The sequence below is a fragment of the Gobio gobio genome, assembly GCF_949357685.1.
Source record: "Gobio gobio genome assembly, chromosome: 7".
Classification (NCBI taxonomy): domain Eukaryota; kingdom Metazoa; phylum Chordata; class Actinopteri; order Cypriniformes; family Gobionidae; genus Gobio; species Gobio gobio.
In genome coordinates this window covers 43,437,703-43,452,805 of record NC_137103.1, presented here as the reverse complement: position 1 = coordinate 43,452,805, position 15,103 = coordinate 43,437,703, and the positions used below count along the sequence as shown (strand labels likewise).

Genomic DNA, 15,103 nt, shown 5'->3' with positions numbered 1-15,103 from the left:
CACACCCATGTACACACCCCAACCTCTTGACCCCTCCCCCACGTCAAATCAGGGACACAAAGCGAGGCGCAAAGAAAAATGAAGCGCAAAGGAAAGCTTGCGCCGCAGAGGCACGGATGACGGAAACGCGGATTTAAAGGAGCGGCGCAAAGGTGTTGCAAAGTCAATGCTGCAAGTTTTACTTTGCTAAACTTAATTTTTTCTCTCAGTGGTAACTTTTTTCTTTTGCAATTATTATTTTTTTACTTGCAAAAAAGCATTTTTTTCTCAATATTCTATTTATTTTTGTGCAAAATTATTATTATTTTTTGCAAAACTTTTTTTTTGTTGCAAAACATATTTTTTGTTTGCAAAACATTGTGTTATTTTGCAGATATATGTGGCCCTATTTTGACTCCATACCCGCCGGCATGTCTGCTAGCTGGCTGCAAACTATGGAATGGATTTCCTGAACAGAGGCGCGGCTCAGTGAGACACAGAGTTATGAGACACGCCCCACTCAGGAAATCCATTCCGCAGTTTGCAGCAGGATAGCATTGATCAGCATTGTGGCTAGCCAACATGTCAGTGTGGAAATACTTCACACTGGAAACACCGCAGAGCAAGACAATGTTTGCAAAACCGTAATTCAGAGAGGTGGAAGCTTCCTCGCGTCGTACAACACAACGAACGCAATCAAACATTTAAAAAAGCAGACAAGACTAGGGTGACATTTAAGAGAAAATAATCAGGGCTTGACATTGACAATCGCCATCTGCGTGTGTATTTCGGCTGTGTAACACTCACACCAGCCACTTAGAACTTATTATAGTCTTCTCAAAAGCCATCTGTTATAATCACGTTGCGCATTATAACCAATCACACGTGTTTATATTGAGTTTATGAATATAACAATCAGAGGCGTTCAGATTAGCGTAGTTTTGTTCAGAGCGCGCGGCTCTCACTCTCGCTGAAATCTACACTCAAAGCAGAGATAAACGTGCGATGCACGCAGGAGATTCATTCATCATACAGTGATTGACAGTTTTTGTTATATTTCAGCACCGAAAATAGTTTCAAACAAAACACAGCAGAACCACAGCGCATCTTATATGACTGGCATTAGGTTGGCTTGACGTTCGCGAATCTAGGGACCGTCTCTAAAGTTACATACAACATTGGTAGGCTACACGTTTCTAACTTAAATGGCATTTGAAGAGAATGACTTAGTCATAAAACTGACTGTAAAGTGTTCATCTAGGTGTTAGGTATGATGCACACCTTTTTGATTTTTGATATTTAATCAAATAAACTGTCAAATCATATGAAAATATATGCTTTATTTCACTAGAATACTGTATGGGCTCTTACACAAAATATGCTAGATTTAAATGTGTCATAGCTGATAGAACACTGATGAGAATATTGCTTGAGAATATATTTACAGATATAATATTAGAGATTTATGCATTATGCGTTGCCATTGACGACGGCCATCATCAGGAAGGAAATCCCACAGAATCTAGCTTAAAAAAAGTGCTTAGAGCTGCCTGATTTATTTTTCGTTTGTTGATTTTCAAATATAAATTGATAACCGTGATAATTTGGGTCACTATTATGTTCATATCATACTTGCCTGTTGAGTGGAGTTTATGTCAGCATCATATAAAATCAACAATAATAATAATATTAAAGCAAACACAGCTCTGGTATCGGAATAGTATCGGTATCGGCCGATATCCAAATTCAGGTATCGGGATCGGATCGGAAGTGAAAAAATGTGGATCGGTGCATCCCTAATTATATATATATATATATATATATATATATATATATATATATATACACACATACATACTACTTTATAAATTTGCTTATTTTATGTTTATTTTAAGTGTGCTTGGTTGATTTCTGTCTGTTAATATCAGTTATGAGCGTCCGAATGTGACTGTTAACCTTTCTCACCTGTTATTCTGACCCAGGCGCTGCTCCATCTCAGTGATGTGCCTCAATTTGTGCAGGAACCATTTGTCTATGGCAGTGAGGTCATGGATCTGATCCACGGTCACACCACTGTGCAAGGCCTTTAGAAATAAAACAATCAACACAATGCCTAAAATCAGCAGACAATACTATAAATGCCATGAACATAAACAGGCTTTTCTAATAAATGATGGCAATCTACAAGAAATTGTTGGGTCATTGTTAAATGAGAAATAATGGCTCTTGATTGTTGGCTGTTAGGCTGCAGTGTCCCTTGAATACAGAGCAGAGCCCAATGAGCTGTAACTTGCTGTTGCTGTAGCGCTGTGAGGGGACGGGGCTCCTAGCCAATCAGGACACAGCACTTAATAGCCTGTCTGCTTAATAGGAGGCACAACCTGCTCTGAATGAAATTATGTGCCTGGAGACTAACATCAAACTCTAGTGCCACAAAAGCGAGACCAACCTTGAGAGTTATTGATGTCTCATGTCTTGACAGGATTTGGCCTATTATTCCTTAATAAATCTGCCAGCATCAATGCGTTCATTTGACACTCACATGACAGGTTTTTTTTATGAGAAGTAGGTTGTTTTCTCTTTAGGCAGACAGGTAATTTAAATGTTTAATGAATGTCCAGTTGATACAGAGCTGTCTTGTATCATCTTAAAGGGGTAATTTTGCAATAATGACCAGCTTGCTACAGTAACTGTACAGTACTTCATAACCCTAATACTGCACACCAACTTACAAGGCAAGCAGATAAACAGATTTGAACTGAAACAGGAAAAGGAGAGGAAAGAGATTGCTGAGAGCAATTAGAAACTAGGAAATTGGTGGCCAGCGACAATGGGTCAATTACACACTTTAATGGTCATCAAACAAACATATTTGACCACATAATGAGGCAACTGACCTATCAGAGTCAATGATTCTTATAATAACCCTTTAAAATGAAGGTTTAGTTAAATATCCTGTGGGAATATATAATTACCCCAACGTTTACATGTTTACATGAATGTTTACAGAGAATGTATACAATTCCAATTCTCTAAGGTAGTTTTGCCATTTTCTTTGTCTTGAGAATCAACTCTAATAAATATATTAAATTTAACTTTTAAATCAGTTTCAAAAGTACAATACAATTGAATCTGCATCATCTTACCTGAAACAGGACACAATAAAATGTTATAAAATTATTAAATAATATATACAACCATTCAAAAGTTTGGGGTTGGTAAGATTTTGTGTTTTGAGGGACATCTCAGCAATTTGATTTGATTTTATCAATAACAACAAACAAAAAAACAGTAAAAAAAAAAAATAAAAAAAAAACGATTTAAAATAACTTTTTATATTTGATTATATTTTAAAATGTAATTTAAGTGAATTTTCAGCAGTCCTTACTTCCGTCTTCAGTGTCACATGATCCTTCAGAAATCATTCTAATTTGGTGCTCAAGAAACATTTTGTATTATTATCAATGTTGAAAACAGATGTATTTTTCCAGGATTCTTCGATTAATAGAAAGTTCAAAAGAATAGCAATTATTTGACATACATCTTTTGCAACATTATAAAAGTATTAAATTGTATTTTCAATTGAATGTATTGTTTGCTGAATAAAACCTTACTGGCCCCAAACTTCTGAATGGTCTAACCTGGATGCAAAGATTTAGGACTGATGTAAAAATTGTTGTCTCATAAACTCATTGATAAATCATGAGTCTAAATTAAACATGGCTATCATATTGAGTTGAGCACAATCAGAATCTATCATCTATTCTAGACTGTAATGCACATCCCTTTATGCTCTGAGTCACATACCTGGGCGAGGGAGAAGATGCGAGTACTTGAAGGCATGGAAAGCTCTCGCTGCAGGTCGCGCTGCTCTGCCCAGGCTCTTTTCAGCGGAAGACATGGTACAAAGCCATCCACTGAGGGGTGGCACATTCGCAATGCCTTCTGGATGCTCTCCTCGAAGGTTCGGCCAACTGCCATTACCTGTGAGAGGAGGAAATATGGAAAGAATGGAGACAAAAGCTTTTGTTTTTGCCTATTTCTGTAAATCAACAGCACTGAATTAACTGTGATACAGACTTTAACGAAATTGGCCATAAAGAATCAAAATCCTAATTCGGTCCTGGATAAGTGTTAATCTGTGCTAGAAAGCAGCAGGTTTCGATTGCCATGGCAACTGCCGCACCTCTCCAACACTCTTCATGGCACTGCCGATCTCCCGAGACATCCCTTGAAAGCGGTCCAGATCCCAGCGAGGTATTTTGGTGACAATGTAATCCAAACTGGGCTCAAAACAGGCCGTGGTCTTCTCCGACACTGCGTTCTTTATGTCCGGCAGAGGAATGCCCAGTGCTAGTTTAGCAGCTACAAATGCTAGTGGGTACCTAATGAGAATGGGACAATGTTAAATCTCAATTGTTTCTTCTAAACAGCAATTCAATTTTGCAGAGAGCAAATTCACCCTTTGCCTAGAGTTTGATTGACAGGCGATCTGACCAATCATAATCCGCCGAATCCGCCGTTTTTGTCAAGAGAGTTTGTAGATTAACGTTGGTGGACTTGAACTTGAAAAACGGTGTAACGTTACTCACGTCTTTCCACAGTTGAAACAAAATTCCTTCTGAAGTTCATTCATGTTTATTTCATACTATAAATTAACTTGAAGGAAGAGATGATTGGTTCACGAGCAGCTTTAACTGAGGCGCTACAGCGACCTGTCACCACACATTAAAGAGTCACAAAACGGTATTAGTGTTTAGAATTCTTTTTTAAAAAATGACACATTTTTAGAATTGAGACTTTGTTTGATATTAAAAGTAACCTGCTCTGTCCTGTCTGTCGGTGCGTTGTCAGTATCCTCTTTGCTCTGCAATGTTTTTTTCACTGCGTGAGAACATGATGTGCGGTGTGAGAGCACAGCTTGTCGGACATAGCAACAGTAAATAAAAGGGGCGGGTCTTTGTGAACGGTCAATTGTGTCTCCTCTAGAATTTTTTTTAAAAAGATCTCAAAAGTGTCCCAAACCGTGTTCAGATTTGACAGCAAAACTGCCAAAGATCAAACTATCTAAGCTGTGATATATAACCATTATCTCATTTGTGCCTATTCGTATTTCACCCTTTAATTTAAGGAGAAACATCTGAGAAAGTTGATACTTTTAAAATGACTTATTTTTTCCTATTGGGATATAGAAAAAAAAAATAATAAACCTAGCCCTTAGCACAATTTAAATAACAATGCTTTCCAGAAATCCCTCCATAATGATTTTTCAAAAAAAATATTAATAATTGCCCCACAAGGTATTAAAACTATTTTTGCCTCTTCACACTAATCTTTTTATAAGACAACAAAATCTGTTCTGTTCTGTTCTTTCAAAGGATATAGATTCATTTCACACCGAACAGACAGAGTGGTGGGTGGGTGTTTTTTAGAGTCTGGCTCTCAACATATACAGGACTTTGGCTGCAGTCAGTTCTCAATATTTTGGTGACAAAAAAACTCAAAACCAAAGACAGTGTGAAACTGACACCTTCAGTTGATCACAGGGAAACGTCTGTTTCGCAGGTAAAACTTGAACCAAGCCAAAGCAATTTACACTCTTAAATCTGTACCATAGAGTATTAAATGAACTCAAATACAACACAGTGAGGTACCTAAAGACATACAGTTAATAACTGTGGCTACCCATAATACTTGCATTCATGTTTACACACTTTAAAAATACAGCTGTATTATTAAATAATACTGTGGTGTGCAGATCTCACCCTGTAGCTTTGGACGCCAGTGCAGAGCTTCTAGAGAGGCGGGCATTCACCTCAATGATACAGTACTCCAGAGAGGACGGATGCAGGGCATACTGGATATTACATTCTCCCACAATGCCAAGATGACGCACCACCTTAATAGCGGTTTCTCTCAGCATGTGGTACTCCTCATTGGACAGAGTCTGGCTGGGTGCAACCACAATGGAGTCACCTTTGAAATGACCAGAGAGGGCTATTAACTAAAGCGTTTGAGGATTTAAATTGCGTATGATGTGACTGGTGTTTAAATTCCCATGGCTTTATGGTTTATGGATGAATGAATATGGATGTGTATACAGGGGTCAATGACGAACAAGTATGTACAAGATTATGAAGAGGAGTCTTTTGAAAAACAGTTTAACATGCATGTAACTACCAAGTTATTAAAAATGTAATCTTATTTTTTTAAGAAACCATTTGCATTCTCAAAAACAGTTTTCATTTAATGACTCTAAACATGTCAAGTAGTGCAACCATTGAGGTAAAAAGTAATACAATATTTTCCTCACACCCAGAATATATGCAAGTCTTGAACAATGCGTTTAAAAACATTTTGAAAATATTGATCAAGGGGGAAAAAATTATTTACATATTTTGTACATTTTCTAATTATGAATATCATGGGCGTTTGACCAATTTGAAAGCGTACACTATAACTTATAACTATATATCCTATAGTCCTATATACTAAATATCCTATTAAAGGGTTAGTTTACCCAGAAATGAAAATTCTGTCATTAATTACTCACCCTCACGTCGTTCCAAACAAGTAAGACCTTCGTTCATCTTTGGAACACAAATATTTTTGATGAAATCTGATTAATTAACACTTTCAAAGCCCAGAAAGGTAGTAAAGACATTCTTAAAGGTGAACTATGTAGGATTTTTGCAGTAAAATATCCAGAAACCACTAGGCCAGTGTTATATATTTTGTTCAGTTGAATACTTAGAATATCCCAAATGTTTTCAACTATTTGTAAATCGTGAGAAAATTGCTATTTTAACCAAGGAACCGGGACGTGTGAGCTATGCGTGTGAGGGAGTCGCCTGTCGATTGCGTCATATCTACATCACCCTCGGTTTCCGGTTTTATTCAGTGAAACACTTTACTCTCACTGCATTGTGAACAAGTGTCATAGCAGCTGCCGAGCGAACGTCATAACTTCCTCTTCAACACACTCAGATATATCTAATACGATAAACAGAGCTGCGTTACCTCATATACTCATGACTGGAAAAGAGGAAGTGGCGCCGGCAACCGTGTCATAATAAAAGTCCCGCCAGCGACTATGCCATAATAACAGTCCCGCTCTTCAATCGCTCCTGCGGCCTTGCTCAGCTCCACAACACTCGGTCCTGCTCTGCTTCAGACTACAGTAATGTTAATAATCGCATCCATGAACATGATTTCTGCCCGAGTCCTATCCTGACTGTTTCCCACCGGCTGTGAGGTGAAGACCACATGTCCCGAGAATCTGCGCTCAAACGTACCGTCATCAAACTACGCCTTTGTTTTGAACAGGCGACCTCTAGTGGACGGAAAAGTTACATAGTGTAGCTTTAAAATAGTCCATGTGCCTCCAGTGGCTCAACCTTAATTTTAGAGAATACTTTTTGTGCGCAAAAACAAACAAAAATAACAACTTTATTCAACAATTCCTTCTAGTTTGTGTCAGACTCTCTGTGTCAGACTCGCTGTGGATGTAGTTTAAACAGTGCAGTTTTTCCTAGTTCTATGGCAGTCATGCGTCGTGGCGCTCACGTGAACAGCGTCGGCCAATGGTAAGCCTGTGTTCTGGAAGCATTTGCACCGTTTACACTACGTCAACAGCGTAATTTTTGTTTGTTTTGTGCACAAAAAGTATTCTCTTCGCTTCATAAAATTAAGGTTGAATCACTGGAGTCACATTGACTATTTCAACGATGTCTTTAATACCTTTCTGGGACTTGAAAGTGGTAATTAAATTGCTGTCTATGAAGGGGTCAGAGAGCTCTCGGATTTCATCAAAAATATCTAAATTCATTCGTGTTCTGAAGATTAACGAAGATTTTAAATGTTTGGAACGACATGAGGATGAGTAATTACTGACAGAATTTAAATGTTTGGGTGAACTAACCCTTTAACACACACACATTATTTAAAGCTTCAGTCCGTAACCGCCTTGTCGCCATCTCTGTTTGAACCCTGAAATAGTTATTTGCAGTTATCTTCTTTACATGGGCTGTGCACCGGCATGGCTCCTCAGCGCGGAAGAATCTAATGTTTCGAGGTGTATGTGTGGGTTGTTTATCAACGCACCTGTTGCCAACAATGATATTCGTTTTGAACGTTCTGGATTACAAGCATCATAACCATCAAACATTACAAGTTTAATTACATTCCAGCTGCTGTAAGAAGAAGCCACAAATGATCCGCCACCTGCAGCATCCACACACGCGATAAAGTAAAGCCTACTAACTCCATTATGTATACAGACGTGATGTAATGATGCAAAGACGAACGATGGAAGCTCGTATTTCACACAGAAAGCTACCAGTAACACTCAAATTGTAACATTATTACAAGCTTACCGTTGTGAATCGAGCTAAGGTAAGGAGATCGTTTTGAACACTGGCTGGTTGTGTACTTGCTCAAATTTATTTTGGATCATTTTTAACCAAAAAAAGTTACAGACTGCAGCTTTACAATACATACTTAAAATATATAAATTAAAAAAGTAAACATATGCAAGATTATTCTACATAGAGTATCATACCTGTGTGGATGCCCAGAGGGTCAAAGTTCTCCATATTGCAGACAGTGACACAGTTATCAGCAACATCCCTCACCACCTCATATTCCACTTCCTTCCAACCCAGCAGGGACTTTTCCACCAGGATCTGCCTGCTCATGGCCAGGGCCTGTAACAGAACAGAGTGAAGAGTGAACAGACTTAACCCACTTTCATCATGCCAAACCAACTAGAAAGCGACCATATCAAGAGGAATCAAAATGTCCTTGATCTTTTCAGATAAAAGATTGTACTATGAACACATACTATAACTGTCAAAACTCAACTTCATACCCAGTGAAAAAAAAACATTTATTGAGACCCTAAGCTGCAAAGATGTAAGTTTATTGATGGATGAAGCATATAAAAACTGTACTGGATCCGACAGAAATCCCACTGCAGACAAAAACATATGTAATAGTTTATGTTATTTTTGAACTATAATTGATCATAAAACAGACAATATTTAAATTCAGAGATTCAGCATTAATAGAAATAATTAACATCATGTTGTGTGATGTTTTACAGTGTATTACCTTGCGAGCGGTGTCCTCTAGCTTCTCTCTATTAGCACACAGTCCTGAACCAAGGCCACCCAGGGCATAAGCTGATCGCAGCATGACAGGGTAGCCAATCTCCTCTGCTGCCTTCAGGGAATCTGCCACCTTCCAGACAAAAAGGATCACCAGTACATAATCACAGACAAATATCTTTTCAAACAGAAAGCAAAAGTAGCATTTACATTTAAATGTTTCTCTGAAAGCTCAAATAAGACGGCATCACAACTCTGAGCAGTACCACATTTTGCATCTCACCGTTTTAACAGCAATACTGGGAGCAATCTTTTCGTTGATCTCCATTAGTTTATCTGAAAAGAGTTGCCGGTCCTCAGTGGCCATGATGGACTCCACGGGTGTGCCCAAAACCTGCACTCCATACTTCTGCAGGACACCACTCTGAAAGAGCTCCACCCCTGGGATCATGGACAGGAACATAATGTACCATCAATCAATCTTTCAGTCCTATTAAGTTTAGTAAAGTGTGATGCTGAATGCTCACCACAGTTAAGAGCCGTCTGTCCTCCCATGGAGAGCAGGATGCCATCAGGTCGCTCTACTCTGATCACCTCCGTCACAAACTCAGAAGTGACGGGCAGGAAGTACACAGAGTCCGCCTGCTTGGTGCCAACCTCGTTAGTTTGTACAGAGGCAATGTTGGGGTTAATCAGCACTGTTTGCAGGTTTTCCTCCTGTAGACAGAAACAAGAAAGAACACCTGTACTGACTCTGGAAATGTAGAACTCTTTAAAAAATATATAGAATTAAATTTTAATAATAATAATCCTATACACACAAATACTAAATGTGCTAAAACTAAAATGATTAAAAATAATTTTCGGTAATTGAAATGAAATATGATTTAAAATATAAAAATATCAAATTAAAAACAAACAAAAATGTTGCCTTGGCATCTAAGTGAAATAATTTTAAGTTGAAGTTGAATTTTTTTGTAATAATAATAAATTAAAGCTAAATATAACTATTAAAAAATCTAATAAAAATGACAAAAGCACATTACTCAAACTGAAACTAAAAAGCACAAAATTATACGAACTGAAACTAAAAACTATATAAATAAAAACTGAAAAAAATATAAAACAAAATTCCTTAAAAATATTACTAAAAGCTAAAATAAAATAGTATATAAATAGTATAAATACTAAAATAACACTAACAAATAAAAAAAAGACAAACAAAAAAAGAGGAAAAAAGCAAGACAAATATTATTTGCAAAATATGAGATTTTTAAATTCTTAGATCTTAAATTGGTATTCATCAAAACAAAAAGCATTATGTGTTACTAACAGCCATCAAGATTGCCATTTTGGATGATGGCATGCTAATGTCCCAACTAGCTTTACCAGCCATATTTACCACAAAACATTTTGGCTGCTGAACAACACATATGTCTAGTCCACCGACAACAAACTAGCACTAAGTTAAATATACAATCTTGAACCTTCAGAAATGTATTCTAAGGCCTAAACAAGAAGCGCTCAAAAAGACTCTATTTGCTTTCATAAATGCTTAAAAAAATAAGGGCCGCATGGCTGTGAAATGATGGTACTTGGATGGTCTGACTTGGTATTTGGCCTGAAAGGTTTGAGAAGGACTGAACTAGGTTACTGCAAAAAGGTACAAATATAAACAAAACAGCTCACCTTCATTGCTTTGACTGCCTGGGATCCTGAGTAGTCAAACTCTCCAGCCTGACCAATAGACAGGCCTCCAGACCCCAGCACCAGAACTTTGGATACCTGGTTAAAACAAGAACAGCAAACAAGTCTGTCTCTGTACTCAACACAAAGTGCCAGCAGAGAGGACTTCCAACTTATGTAGTTTGTCTCCCCCACCTGGATTCTCGGAGGCACAGCAGGTTTCTTAGGCATCACAGATGCGATGCTCCCCTCCTTCCCCTTCCTTATCAGTGAGATGAAAGCATCAAACAGGAACTATAAAAGATAATTAAAGAAAGTGCTCAAGTACACTGGCTGGTTTTTAATGAAATAATCAGCACCCCGCTGTGTAGGGCAGTCATGTATGAATCCCTATGGAGGATTCAACACAACATGATCAAGAGAGGACATTCAGCCATGAAAAACAAAAAGATCAGACTCTTCACAATCCTCTGACAGTGCTGCGGTACCTCTGTGTCTGTGGGTCCTCCCTTGGCCTCAGGGTGAAACTGCGCTGTGAACACTGGCTTGGTATTATGCATAATGCCCTGGAAGAGTAGACGAGAAAACAGTGTTCGACGTTAACCTAGATTCCTCTAAAAGCAAACAAAAGGTTTTTACAAATATGAAGATTTTCTAAACAGCCTAAGAGTTAATTATCAATAAAGACCGAGGCCATAGTAATCAAACCAATGTCAACCACAGAAGCGGAATTCATTACTAAAAAACCTTCCGGGCACTTTTAATTAATTTTTCGACAGTCAGTCACAGTTGAAGTGATAGTTCACCCAACAATGACAAAGTTTTTGAGTTTGACAGAGAGACTCCCCACTACTTTCATTATATAGAAAAATTCTCATTTTTGCTTGTGCTCCATGGAAGGGAGAAGGTTGAACAGGTTTGGAATGGCATAAGGGTGATGAAATGATGACAGAATTTAAATTGTTTTGGGTGAAGCATCCTTTTTAGGTTAAATCAAGCGAAACAGACCTCATTGGTTCCATCATTTGCATTGATGAAGAGAGGACTCCAGCCTGGAGGAAGAGACTCGCTGTCTATGCCATACCCATGATTCTGAGCAGTGATGAAAGCTTGGCCCGTCATCAAGTTCACAACTGGCTGGTTTTGGCCTCTGTAGTAAAAGAACAAAGTATTTTTAATTAGTCTAAAGAGTGCAAATGACAAAAGTTATGCTTTCTCTTCTTCTGCCATAATATGTTTGCCTTGTATTCCATTTCCAGACCCACATGAAATCAAATTTGACATAAAATCAGTAAATGAGGGTCTATGCAGATAATAATATTAATAATTGTACCTGTTTCCCATGATAAGTTTATAAGACTGTGCACCAGCTGCCAGAGCTGTGATTTGATTCCCCATACAAATACCAAACATTGGCTGAAGACGGTCACTTTCCAGCACCTGAAATCATTATGATGGCGGGATAAAAAATAAGCATAGTGTGACAATTTATTCATTTTCAATTTCCCATATTAGTTTACGTAGCTGAATTTAATCATTTGATTCACTTGGTTTCTAATGTGAATAGTCAACGTCAACTGCTGTTCACAGCCTACTTTACTTCTGTAATGTAACATATTTCCAAGAAAAAGTCAAAAAATTTGACTTGGTTACCAGTGTAGTCTAACGGATGTCAGTGGAAAAAGTTGTTTTAGATGAATGATTTCAAATGAATTGTTCAAAACGATGAAAATATTGTCTATCATACCTTGCGAACATTTTGAATCAAGGTCTTAGCCAGTGAAGGATCTCCTGGGCCATTGGAAATGAAGAGACCGTCATACTCCAAACTCATCAGGTCTTGATCCCACGGCACTAAATGCACCTCTGCTCCATGCTAGGATATAAAAATGAAAATATTAGAAATATGGTTAGTTATAATGTCTATTGCTTTCACAGGAGAAGACCACAGCCAAAATCCCCTACCTTGACAAGTAGTCTTATAATGTTGTGCTTGATTCCACAGTCAACAGCAACCACTTTGATTGGGTTACCTTTCCCAAACACTAGAATATCCTTAAAACAGGAAGAGACAGGGTCACTCGCTGAAAATGCAGTGACAGAAATTTGATCAAGTATGCTGGTTAGTGTTTACCTTGGTAGAGACCTCAGCCACTAGATTTCGTTGGTTAGGGTCTGTGATCTCCACTGGCTGACCATCAAATTCAATTTTCCCCAAAACAGTACCCTTATTAGAGGAAAAAATAGGAACCTTCAGAATGTATTTAGGACAAACTGTGCATACTTCAAAGTTGCGTAAATGCTGACCTTATCTCTAATGATCTTTGTCAGCATCCTGGTATCTATCCCAAAAAGTGCCGGCACCTGCAAATAAAAAAATAATGCATTAAATACTGTAGAAGTAAGAATATTAGTAAGTAGAAGTAGAATATATGGAGACACACCTTCTCCTCTTGAAGCCACTGTGCCAGTGATTTTACAGCGTTCCAGTGACTGTACTCAGGACTGTAGTCCTGAACCAGCAATCCTGACACCTTCCAGCAACAAATATATGGAAACAAACAATCATGACTGCAGATAAGGGTTGAATAAATATTTTAGACAATTTTATCCAAAAGTGACTTATGATCTTAGCGTTGCTAGTAATGTGAGGGCTGCACCGCTCACCTGAATGCGATCAGACTCCACATTTTTCTTCAATCCCAGCTCATCCAGCTCCTGTGTGTTGGGAACACCATAGTTTCCCACAATGGGGTAGGTGAGGGTCAGGATCTGCCCTCTGTAACTGGGGTCTGTCAGAGCTTCGGGATAGCTGGAGAGATGATAGATCAACTTTAAAGGGATAGTTCACCCAAAAATGAAAATTCTGTCATCATTTACTCACCCTCAAGTTGTTCCAAACCTGTATGAGTTTCTTTGTTCTGCTGAACACAATATAAGATATTTTGAAGAATGTTTGTAACAAAACAGAGAGAGCAACCACTGACTACCATAGTATTTTTTCCCTATTATGGTATTCTATGGTTGCTCTATCTGCTTGGTTACAAACATTCTTCGAAATATCTTCTTTTCAGCAGAAGAAACTCATACAGGTTTGGAACAACTTGAGGGTGAGTAAATGATTTTTGGGTGCACTATCCCTTTAAGATAATGCTTAAAGTCAGCATCAAACTAAACTTGCTAGAGTCTTTTCTTCCCTATTTTGATATATATTCAAGTGAAAAAAATGTAAGCAGAATCATTGTGGTTTGCTATTGCAATATGCAATCTCTTGTGAGCGACAGGTTGTCCCACATACCGAAAAACTCTTCAAGAGAGAGAAGTTATTTTAAGATTGCGAGGGCACATGAATAAAAAAAAATTGTGATGTGCAATTTGTGCATAGATAAATCATTTGTAATAAAAACTGCAATAATATACTCTAAAAATACAGTAATTGACCATTTTGATTCCATGGTGACCTATATGAGCTAATATATGACAGTAACCTCTGTATATTGACATGACAAAGTAACTGTGAATACTGACTTGACAAAGAATAAAGATTTCAAGTTTGAAATTTATGTGGTTGCAAGTGGTTGGTAGACTGAATAGGCTAAAGTACTTGAAATCTTTAGGAGTTACAGCTAAGCTAACACATTTAGTCTTGAGTTACAGAATAGTTGATTACAGTGTTGCCACTTATTGCTTATATGTAAAGTTGTTGTGTTTTTTGCACCTTCCACAACTAGTCCCTTCTTACCCAACTAGTCCTGTGTTGAAGACCAGCTCTCCAGCTGCCGAGTGATCATGGCCAAAGGAGTATCCCTTCATCTTGGTCCCATCTTCAAGCACCAGGTGTGCAGTCTGAGCCTGGACATTAGACTACATTTAGGCAACAAATGTGTCAGTGGCAAGGAATTCATCAGGTGCAGAGTGAAGCAAAATGTGAGGCTAGATTGTGACTGTCATATGTCACAGTTCAATTTTCACCAAAGCTTTTTCATATAATGTAAATGAATGTGCTCAACCAATTAACTGAAAGTTAACACACCTTAAAGCTGAGCAACCTCGTTGATGTTCTCCAGTTGCTCCATCCCAGCCTCAGTGATTTGGCAACTCCACAGACTGTTAAGATTTTTGACATATTCTGCCCAGAAGTGTTTTTCTCCTTTACTGTATGCGCTCTTTTCAAACTATGTGTGAATATCAACTCGAAGAGGGTTTAAAATATTTCCATGCACCGGTGAACACAGCGCCCTCCGTTCACCTGCTGCCGCTGTGTAAAGTTGGAGATGGAGAGGGGAGCACGAGATCATCTCATCGCTTCCTCAACGCGCTGTGCTCTGATT

At 38.1% G+C, this 15,103-nt stretch overlaps 1 protein-coding gene across 1 annotated transcript in view; it reads right to left on the bottom strand.

The window, feature by feature from the left end:
- Positions 1 to 14,898, bottom strand: part of cps1 (carbamoyl-phosphate synthase 1, mitochondrial) — a gene marked incomplete at both ends in the record, with an annotated part of 64,287 nt that extends 49,389 nt beyond the window's left edge. Inside the window, 21 exons of the mRNA XM_079820713.1 lie at positions 1,945 to 2,063; positions 3,787 to 3,963; positions 4,166 to 4,364; positions 5,745 to 5,955; positions 8,540 to 8,684; positions 9,091 to 9,219; positions 9,370 to 9,527; positions 9,614 to 9,803; positions 10,776 to 10,871; positions 10,968 to 11,066; positions 11,261 to 11,338; positions 11,781 to 11,922; positions 12,106 to 12,212; positions 12,520 to 12,648; positions 12,738 to 12,827; positions 12,907 to 12,999; positions 13,080 to 13,136; positions 13,217 to 13,299; positions 13,433 to 13,584; positions 14,515 to 14,624; positions 14,806 to 14,898. Of these exons, the coding sequence (XP_079676839.1) occupies positions 1,945 to 2,063; positions 3,787 to 3,963; positions 4,166 to 4,364; positions 5,745 to 5,955; positions 8,540 to 8,684; positions 9,091 to 9,219; positions 9,370 to 9,527; positions 9,614 to 9,803; positions 10,776 to 10,871; positions 10,968 to 11,066; positions 11,261 to 11,338; positions 11,781 to 11,922; positions 12,106 to 12,212; positions 12,520 to 12,648; positions 12,738 to 12,827; positions 12,907 to 12,999; positions 13,080 to 13,136; positions 13,217 to 13,299; positions 13,433 to 13,584; positions 14,515 to 14,624; positions 14,806 to 14,898 (2,657 nt within the window). The remainder of the gene's footprint in view (positions 1 to 1,944; positions 2,064 to 3,786; positions 3,964 to 4,165; positions 4,365 to 5,744; positions 5,956 to 8,539; positions 8,685 to 9,090; positions 9,220 to 9,369; positions 9,528 to 9,613; positions 9,804 to 10,775; positions 10,872 to 10,967; positions 11,067 to 11,260; positions 11,339 to 11,780; positions 11,923 to 12,105; positions 12,213 to 12,519; positions 12,649 to 12,737; positions 12,828 to 12,906; positions 13,000 to 13,079; positions 13,137 to 13,216; positions 13,300 to 13,432; positions 13,585 to 14,514; positions 14,625 to 14,805) is intronic.
- Positions 14,899 to 15,103: the final 205 nt, after the last annotated feature.